The sequence below is a fragment of the Physella acuta genome, unplaced genomic scaffold (genome assembly GCF_028476545.2).
Source record: "Physella acuta isolate Inbredline_101_S28 unplaced genomic scaffold, ASM2847654v3 ptg000257l, whole genome shotgun sequence".
Lineage (NCBI taxonomy): Eukaryota > Metazoa > Mollusca > Gastropoda > Physidae > Physella > Physella acuta.
The window spans coordinates 525671-536164 of record NW_026731776.1 but is presented as its reverse complement, the minus strand read 5'-3'; the positions used below and the strand labels follow the sequence as shown (position 1 = coordinate 536164).

Sequence of the window (10494 nt, the reverse complement as noted above, 5' to 3'; positions counted from 1 at the left end):
AAAGACTATTTTTTTGCCCAGCTAAATGCTCCAGTAAATTCACGTAGTAAGGATGTAGAAATCATGGGTCAACAATCTAAAATACCTCCACTACAAGATCCAATAAGTATTGTCACCATTGAGGTAACTAAGATATGGTCAGTTAGTTGCAACATGTGTGCCAGCAGTTATTTACTAAAACATGGAAGGTCTACCCACTTTTTCAAACATGTTGCTAGTGTAAACACGGTGTTAAAAAGGTTTACAATACTGGAAGATTGAACCATTACTTTAACCTATTGGACAAAATTTACTGCTATCAAACTTAAAATTTTAGATGTTTTGGTCCATTTGATGATTCAGATCCAGGTAAAAAAGAGACAGTAAAAGCTAACTAGCCGCCCCGGCCTCTGAAAAACCTATTGGTAAAGGACCATGACTTGTGTTTACTGTTTATTAAGCAGCTTATACCTGGCATAGATGTTTGACAAAAGAACACATAACCCTAAACCCAACGCTAACTTTAAACGTAACACTAACCACAATCAATTAAAACACAGATAAAAAGAAAAAACTGCATTTTTACAGAGGTTTATTTCAAATGTGTTATTGTTATATACAAATCAATGCATATGCAGCTTAACTTGCCTTTACATAAAAGTTTCTAGGTTTAAGATAACTAAATCTAATATCAGAAGATAAATATATCATGGATCAATTTTTTTTATACATATCAATTTTAGGTGTATTTGTGTCAACCCTATTGTCTTAGAGGAACCTTGATAAAAATCCTAAGTGAGATCAATTCTGTTATCAGGTTGCTGGCAATATTTTAATAACATTTTTACTTGAAATTTAACACAAGCACTAATATTTTCTGCATTCAGGGGAAAGTTTTGAGCAATACAATCTGGTGAATCTGTCAGTATATAATTCCTGGTTCTGAGATGAAGAGAATCTGTCAGTACACAGTACGAAATGGGGAGAAACTATTCAAAGCATAAGAATATAATAATAAATATTGGAAGTTACAATAACAACTAATAAAGCCAATTCTTCCACATCTCTTAAGTAGAACTGATGATAAACTGCTGAAACAAGCAGCACATGGAAACAAAAGCTTCTGAAAATCGAAACTTTTTCTACCATCAAACCTGGTATATTGAATGTTTTACACAATTTATCAAAGAATGATCATTTTTTAACTGTTGTATAACACTAAAATTAAACTTTCTTTAACAAATTTAATGAAACAACATCCAAATTAAAACAAATTCAAAGGTCACTAAAATGATAAACACTTTCAAAAATTCAGTCCAGATTGTAAATTAAATTTTAGCACTGTCTTTGGACTTCTCTTCTAGAGATGCCCACTAATCTGATACTCATGTTTGGTTGGCTGCAACTGTTGATGGAGGCTACTTTTGCTGTCTGTCTCGCTGCCCTTTACAAATATGCCCCCACTTCCTCGTGTTCGATTCAAAGCATGTCGATGACGAGACTCGTACAGATATTTCTGGTGAAAAGAGCAAACCGTTTTTAAAATTAAAAAAAAAAAACATTTCAGTTTAAGGTTTAAAAGTTGCATATGGTGCCAACAAAGACGGCCCCACAATACCTCTTCAAAGGGGGATTTAGAAAATAATAAAATCATACAATTAAGCTTTTAATTGTTATTTGTCTTATCTAGTGTTTTGAATGTCCTGTGTTATGCTTTGAGTCTATCTTTAAAACTACCATCTTTAACTTTAATACAAAAAGATGATCTTAGATTTTGTCCCTCTAAGCAAAATGTACAGCGACAAATAATTAAGTACAGCCCCAGTTGGACAAACTTGAGGAAGATTACCTGTCTTTCTTTAGGAATCTTTCCTTCTGATTCTAGTTTAGCCCTGGCTTGTCTTCTCTTTAATATCCTGTGATACTGCTTAGCATTGACATACAGAGGCTCATCCCCGGTATCACTGGTCGGCTATACAGGCGATTAATGAATTACACATTAGACACAGAGAATTACAAAACTGATGGAAAATCCTTGTTACAAAAGTAGTCGTTGCCTTGGCATAGTAGTAGAGCGCTAGACTGCTAACCCGGGTTCAAGTCAGTAGAACCTCCATTAGTCCACTCAGCTCTGATGGGTACCTAATTCACATTAGGGAAAGTGAAGGCTGTGGGGCATAGTGATGAACACACTATCCCTTCATATACCGAGATCACAGAAACAGGTGAACTCTACTTCACTTGCCCTATGGACCATCAGGTTCAAAAAGGGAACTTTACTTACTTGTTGCAAAAGTAAGACATTGAACCTTTACAGTCCAGGACATCAAAACTATTTTACTTCCCCTACGGCCAGGCAAAAAAATAAAACAAAGCAATTTTGGACTACACATTTAAAAAAAAAATTATTTTAAAATAACTACACCTATGTTAAAAAAAAAGCATTATTCACATAATTGATCTAAGTTTATTATGATTTGACTTATGGAACATAGGGCCTCCACCATTTATTTTAGTTTATTATGCACGAACTTAAATAGCATGATGGTTTACTTATCATAAATAAAATATCATTTATCCCAGAAAAACTAAATCACAACGCTACTCCTAATATTACTTTTGTGTGAATTTTTTATTCAATATGCTAAAAAAAATTATTAATGTAGTCATTGGTTCCTCTTTCATTTTCAACATCACTGTATTAGTAACAAAAAAATTAAACCAGTAGTGGCATTTTGATTAGTTTTAATTTCACTTACTATACTACCTGTAATTTTGGAAAAAAATTCTTAACTTAAAAAAATAAAAAAATAAACCGCTACTGATAAAACAAGAAAACTTATTATTTTCCATTCCGCAGGTATCTTCAAAATATCATTACCAACTAAGCGTCCATTACTACTGATATAGTTCATTCGATCATGGGCATAACTGACTGTACCACACACAAAAATTCTCAGGTGATTGTGGTCGCATAGGATTGTCATGGGTTAAACTATACAGTTGAATGTAATGAATCAAATTAATTCTTACCATCTGGATTGGTTGGCCTGCTAGTTGTTGGGTTGGTAGATTGATCACTTGTATTCCTTTGGTTAAATAATAAAATCAACTTATAGCCAGCACAACAGTACAAACATTTTTCTAATGAAGATAACTTTATGGCTTGATTAATAGTTGAAACTTAAGAATTTAAGAATAAAAAATTTGTGTCTAGCTTTCCAAATGTAATCTAACTATTTGGAATATACAAAGCAACAAACTTAAGTAAAAGTTGTCCAGCTGTGCAAAGTTTTAAAAAAAAGTTACCCTGGGGAAGCTGAACTGGTTTGTTATTAGCATCAACAAGGACATAAGATGTTTGTCCATTGATTGAAACCTGGTTGAGAAAAAGCATCTGTGGGATGATGTTTGAAGATGAGCTGCCAATGGCTGGTGCTTGAGAAGGCTGGGCAGTCTGAGTTTGGTGCACATTTTGAAGGACATTTGACTGGACTATTGATGCAACCTGGCGGACAAAAATAAAAAGATTTATTTTCGTTAATATAAAGTGTACATTTTCTGAATATGCGTTTAAAATGACGCTTCCCTTGAAGACATTCTAACTCCAGTTTTTCCCCCAGATTTATACACAATTATTGTTCTAAATCCACAAAAACATCCCCATATCACATAATTACACAACAATTCCATTTCACCAAGTGCTTAATAATTATAATATAAAAATGTTTAGAAAAGCAAAACTTAAAGCCTGTCATAAAATTTTTTGATAAGTGAAGTTAGAACAGTCTGGTTCTGAAGGGGGAGGGGGGGGGGGGGGGGAAGAGAGAGAGAGGATGAGGAGGAATGATGCATAATAAAATAGTCAGTGATGCATATATTTATAAAACCTACACATATCAAAGGTGAACATATATTAAATTTAATCACAAAGATACCAATCTATCATTTAAAAACCCTAAGTAGTTAGATTTTCTATTCCGTACTCAGCAGATAGTAAATGTTTCCACATTCAGCATAGTAGGAGAGAATGGTGAAATCTACTATTGATAGCAGACCCCATTCCCCCACCGCCAAAAAATGTATATACTAGCACAAGATAACAGTTAACAAAAAAACAAGTATAAATGCTTGAGGTTTGGTAGATTTTGAATCACCTGAGTATTAGGAGCAAAAGATGCGTTAGAAATAACTTGTGGCTGTCCTGCACCTATAGTCTGGAATCCTGCAGCCTGCTGAAAACTGGCATCAGCTTGTGCTACCTGTTAAAGAACAGTTGTTCCCAGCTTATCAAATGTTTATATAATAGAATGCTTTTTCTTCATTTAATTATTACATTTTTATGTAGCCTAACTTCTATTGCAATGTGCTCAGTATAGCTGGGTCATTTTGCATCAAAATAATATTAAAAAAACAATAAATGTAAATAATTTTTTTTAAACCCCAGGGAAAGTAGATCACAGTTAATTTACTACCCTTCCAAGAGACCACCCTAGCAAACACAATCTTCTGTAGGACTCATGTTTTGGAAAACATTACTCACTTCAAAGTCTACATATTAGAAAAGCTCTTGCATAAGAAAACAAGTTCCCTGACCTGTATGACATCATTTGATCCAATCTGAGCCACCTGCACACCATCTGCTGTGGTGATATACTGAATGCTCTGCACAGCTTGAGCATCTTCTGCACTTTGAACCACATTATTTACTGTCACTGTCACTGGCTGATTGGAGGTGGGATCATAGATGGTAAAGTGCTGCTCCCCATCAGCCATTGCAGTCAACATTGGGATTTGACAGCAATCTTAGCCTCTGATCAATGGGATTTTAATTTAATTATAGTAGGATTTGTTTATTTTCTTAATAAAAGATTAATATGCACTAAAAACCTTTGAAAAAAAAAATTTAAAAAAAATCAAGACAGCATTTTTATACTATTGTACTTAAAAATTAATTTACAATAGAGAAAAAGAAATAGTAAAGGGGAATGACAGATGTAGTTCAACGAGATTAGACCATTGTCAAAATAACTTCAGACGCACATTTAATATAATTGAATTTTTAAAATCCTGGTTTAAGTTATGTACATTCATACGAATGATATATTATTATAAATCTGTCAAGTATTATAGGCTAAAAAGATGTTTTAAAATAAACTCAATAATTAGGCTCATGTTCTGTTTTATAAGATACTAGCATGAAGACAGCTTATCATATATGTTTGATATTTTTTTAATCAAATGCCTTGGATATATTGAGTTGACCCTTTGTATACCTAGTAGTGCGCCTACCCGACAACATACCACGCCTAAATAATGTTGGGTTCATGCCTTAACAAAAAGCTCCATTACCATTTGGTATAATTAATCAACTAATTAAATTATGAAATGCAGCCTAAGGGTTAGGGTTCAAATTAATATAAATAAAATTTTACATGTATTTAAACTTAATCAATCCGAATTTTTAGAGGCTCAACATAAAATACGGTTTACATTCAGTGTATTCCCAGAATGATGTGACAGACTATACGCCATTGTTTTACTGTTTTTTTTTACATTTTTTACAACTGCCGAACCAATCTGGAATAATAACCAATGTTATACTGTGAGATAACCTACAATTTAGTCTGTCTTCTAGCCGCAAATCTGGAAGTGACCTCTAACCCTGAATTGTCATACTCCAGTGTCTTGCATTTGTAGGGTCCTACCTACGACTAATGAAAACATTGCTCATATTGCCATCATTTAACTGTGAGACTATAAATAAAACATGTCTTCCTAAGCCATGTGTATATATACCATATATAGACAAAAAACAAATTGCACCCAACCCGGGATGCTACCCCTGCGAATTTGAAATTTTTTTTTTTTCAGCAAAAACCTCCCTAGGAGTATTTTCAACAACTTCCCAAAGTTTCATGGATGGATCGGATGAAAGGTGTAGTAATGCATAAATAAAAGACAGACACACATATACATTGCTTTTTACACATAGAACCCCTGTAGATTTAACTTTTTTATGACTTTCCTTTTGAAATACATTCCCTGCTTCTGCCAAAATTAACTTAACGGCTTAACTCTAATAAAAGTGGTGACATTTTATTTGTAAACTGATGATGTTATATTTAAAATTTATGACTGCTATTCTGTTAAAAAAAAGCAATTTAAAAAACAATTGGTCCTTTGCATTAGCCATTATTCATTAGACCTAAATAATGCCAATAATTAATGCATATTAATATAACAATAGAATAGATTTTTAAATGTTGAACAAAATGTAAAAATAACTGTAAAATATTGTGATAAAACAAACACTTATAAGGAGTTAACACAGGAAACCAGAGAAAAAAATCAAGCTTCAAACAATCCTAATCAAACCACATTTTGCAGTAGTTTTGATATTTGATATTTCTGGAATAAATAGGCCTATTAAATTTAATATTTAACTTATATAGGCTTTTTGATGAGAATTACGGAATGATTTTTTAATTAAAAATGTATCAATAATAGCTAGCACACTAGTAAACTAAGCCAATTTAGCATATTTTAACTTTCTGTGCAAAGTCATTATTACTGAAAAAAATTCCAAAGTCAGGTCAGCCTGTGGCACCCTCCACTGAACTTGACAGAAGGAAAAAAAAACTTGACCTGTGAACGTCATTAAAACAGAATTTGCTTTTGTTTGTTTTTTATTTTTTAGTAAACATGTGCTTAATCTTACCCAATAAGTGATACAAATTTGAAAATTAATTTTAATTACTGTTGTAAAGTGAGATAAACAGCTTAATAAACACATGTTTTCTTGAGGGGGTGTGACCCGGGTGTGGCACATCGCAATTGCAACTTTATATTTCTGTGTTTCATGACTAGATACGTTTACAATCAGCATGCTATGCTTTTAAAATTGATAAAGGGTAAGTTTAACACACTTTCAGTTTAAAAAATAATAAAAACGATCATCAACGAAGAAAGCGTAAACATTCTATTTTTAGGTGTGACATAAAAAAAGTCATAAATCTTGCCAAATGATTGGATTCTTGCGCAGCACACATTTTCCCGCACCTCGTTTTCACTAAACAAGATTATAATAAAATGGCATTATTGGGGGTGATTGTTTGCCCACGAACATATCTCATTAACCCCATAAATTATTACCAGTTAATTGTAATGTGTGTTAAATTAATACTTTAAAGTTTAAGCTGGTTTAAGAGTCAAGCGATATCTCAGAGTTATTTGATTTAATAGACAAGAATACATAGAGCTATTTTCACTTACGCGCCCTTTGCGAGACAATCAAAGAAATTAGGTCAAAAGTACATCTGGGAATTCTTAAATAACAGACTGAAATAGAAACGGATAGTTCCGATGTCTAAAATTAACGATGGCCTCGTAATTATTAGTTTTATCCTTCTACCGTTTAGTGAAAGCGAAACTGGTCGCCATTTTAGTAAGCGCATGAGCCATGCAATGCCACGAAAATGACAAACCCGGAAGCGTTGAACCGAACGGCCTAACTTATAAATTCATATCAATAATGAATCAATGATAATGATATTTTTCTGGGTCTGTTAACTGACTTTTATTGTTAGAAACATAGGAAAAAGAAAATAGATTCTTGATCTTAACTATACTCTATGAATAAATCATAGTAACAAAAACAAACTTAATAAATTAATTTAATATTGAACTTGTTCTGTCACAGTTAATCTCAAAATCTGTGGTTACCCTTTACCGAAAATATCTTTGGATTTCTCTCACTATTTAAAAGAATTCAGTCACTACGTGTTGTTAATAAATATTCTAACTATGACCCCAAGGAGCCTATAATTCAAAAATTATTTTCTTTTAGTCGTTCAGAGAAAATTTAATTTTAATTAAAAGCAAGTCTATTATTTTCGTAACCGGAAGTATTTTAACAAAATTGCCAGATCAAAATAATTTAGGCCAAAATCTAAATCCTAAACATTGAGAAATAGTTATAAACGTTGGTAGGCCATACACACACTAATATAAGCTATATATATATATATATATATATATATATATATATATATATATATATATATATATATATATATATATATATATATATATATATATATATATAGTTTTCTATTAAGAGAATGTCATGACAAAAAAAAAAACGTAAAAGCACACGTTTTAAAGTACTTTGTATGTATAATAATCATTTAAGTAATTTTTTATAAGATTCAGCAACGTATCCATTATGTTTCTGAAAGTTTTGAAAGTTTATAAATCTTTGCACTCACTATACAATAAAAACTTTATGCTCTTGGGTTTCCTTCATCGATATTTTGTTTGGGTTTGAATTTTATGACGCCCGATGCGGAAAAAGCCAGAGGCTGCATAGAGTGGGGAACTTCGCTTTGCACAACTTGCATCTAGATCTAGTCTAAATAGCAAATGCTTTGCATTATTTTTAATTTAAAAAGTCTAACCGCCTAGCCTGCTCATTTGTGTTAAATTAAGACAGATTTAACCCTGAAATCTATAACTAATTATTAATTACTGATTAAAAATTTGTGTGTATCTGTTTTCAAAAGGTTTCTTTTTAAAATAAGTATACAATATCACAGTCACACATTGGTTTCAAACTTGGCCATTTTAAAACTATAAAAAAAAAAAAGCAACAAATTTATTTTATGGTCAAAGGGAAATAACAATGTAATTTTATTTTTTTACGGAGATTATGCTTCATTCCCTTTAAATTGTAATGAAATATTTTGCTCAGCAACTTAGCACTGTATAGAAGTAGAAATTTGTATTCATCATCATCTCTCACTCTCTCTCTCTCTCTCTCTCTATATATATATATAGATCTATATACATATTCACCCAATGAGTTTTTAAATTTGGAATCCAACAAAGTATTTTTTTTTAAAAGCGAAATAATGGCCGAAATACAGTTTTAAAATTCATATTTGTAATGTCACATATTCTTACCCTCCTCCCCCCACCCCGTCAGCTACAATGGGACGCTTGGTTAAAATACCTCATTTTATAATCAATTGTTGCCTAACGGGGTGTCAATAAATTGCGTCATGCCTTTTTGACGATTTCCCTCTCCACATCGTTGCCAAAACAAGACCCCAATCCCTAAAATGACGTGAAACATCAGCCTACAAGCTCCCTCAACAAAAACAGCGTTTTTTTCCCTCTTAGAACTGATTACTTTGTAAAATATATATTCTGATATCGGGAAAACAGTGTAAAATAATAATTTAAATGTCTACCTAGGATAACTCTTACCGTACTCATAATAAAAACTAATTACATTGTTATCTCCCGTAGACCGCACAGTTAATTAAATTCAGAGATTAATTGTAAAATTAAAAATAATTACCATTATTATATTTAGAAAACAAACAGCAGGTAAGAGCTCGTATAGGTAAAACGAATTTATATTTTGTCTTGTCTTAGTCATAATTATATAATTCTAAACTAGATCAGAGGGCAGTGGCGTAGGCGGGATGGGGGTTTAAAATCACACCCCCCCCCCCCCAACATGGACCCCTCTGTAAAAATTTTTTTTACTGTCATAATACCAATTTTACTTATTTAAATCTATTTCTGAATCAGTATACATGTATAATTGTATATGTATGTTTAGAACAGCCATCGAAAAACTAAAGCTATGTTCACGCAGAGTTGGTTATCCCCCCCCCCCCCCCCAATTGTGTAGAGCGACATGTCACACCTAGGTATACGCTGGGTAGGATAACTCACCTAAAGTGGCTGAACAGTGGTGAATAAAGTTGACCCCCCCCCCCCCCAAACGATCTGTTAACTACATTTGCGAAATGCAAAATGAGGTACCAAAGTACCATGCCGCCAGAATCATAGCTGTTGAAACAGGTAAACCTCTGTGAATATTGTGATCTAACCCATACCACATCATTATGTCAAAAATGATCTTTAAAGAACACAAAAAACATTAGCTAATTAAAAAAAAATGAATGATCGGAACTGCAAGACTAATAATTTAGTTATATGTAAGCTATTATTCAGAATGTTCCACCTATAAGATTTAGTTTTTCTAATAGTTAGAAAAGTTTGATCTTATACCAACTCTGATTAAAAAAAAACATTCATTATGCTTTGTAGACAACCTATTTTTGCAAAGACGAAAAATGTTTTAAATTACATAATAAAGCAATTATTGATCAGTTTTGAGATTTACAATTAAATTTGTAGAAACAGTTATAATAAGAGAGTTACTATTTCCCCTAGTTCATTTATCTTAATTAGCATTCTAGGAATCATTATGTCTAATTGTTGCTACATAAGGATTACCAAACAAATTGTGTTGCATTAGTTTATGGTTGTATTATGAATAGGTTTTGAGTCTTCTTCGTTGTTAATTTTTAGTGTTGGAAGAGATCGAGCCTTATCTGCCAGTGGGTTTGAACTCGAGACTTTGTTCGAATTTATCAACCATTAGTATGAGCTTTTTGCAGACTTGACCACGCCTCCATCACAATTAAGGACACGTGT

The 10494-nt window shown here is 32.3% G+C and overlaps 1 protein-coding gene across 2 annotated transcripts; it reads right to left on the bottom strand.

Moving 5' to 3' along the window:
- Positions 1-560: 560 nt before the first annotated feature.
- On the bottom strand, positions 561-7904 carry LOC131938818 (nuclear transcription factor Y subunit alpha). Of its 2 annotated transcripts, XM_059297015.1 has the most exons (8): positions 7705-7904; positions 6554-6627; positions 4576-4790; positions 4137-4241; positions 3289-3487; positions 3013-3068; positions 1829-1951; positions 561-1495 (listed from the first exon to the last, which is right to left on the bottom strand). In XM_059297015.1, the coding sequence occupies exons 3-8, from the start codon at positions 4765-4767 to the stop codon at positions 1340-1342; spliced, it is 831 nt and encodes a 276-aa protein (XP_059152998.1). In that variant the 5' UTR covers positions 4768-4790; positions 6554-6627; positions 7705-7904; the 3' UTR covers positions 561-1339. The 2 variants fall into 2 exon arrangements, with proteins under 2 accessions (XP_059152998.1, XP_059152999.1); XM_059297016.1 differs by lacking the exon at positions 6554-6627.
- Positions 7905-10494: the final 2590 nt, after the last annotated feature.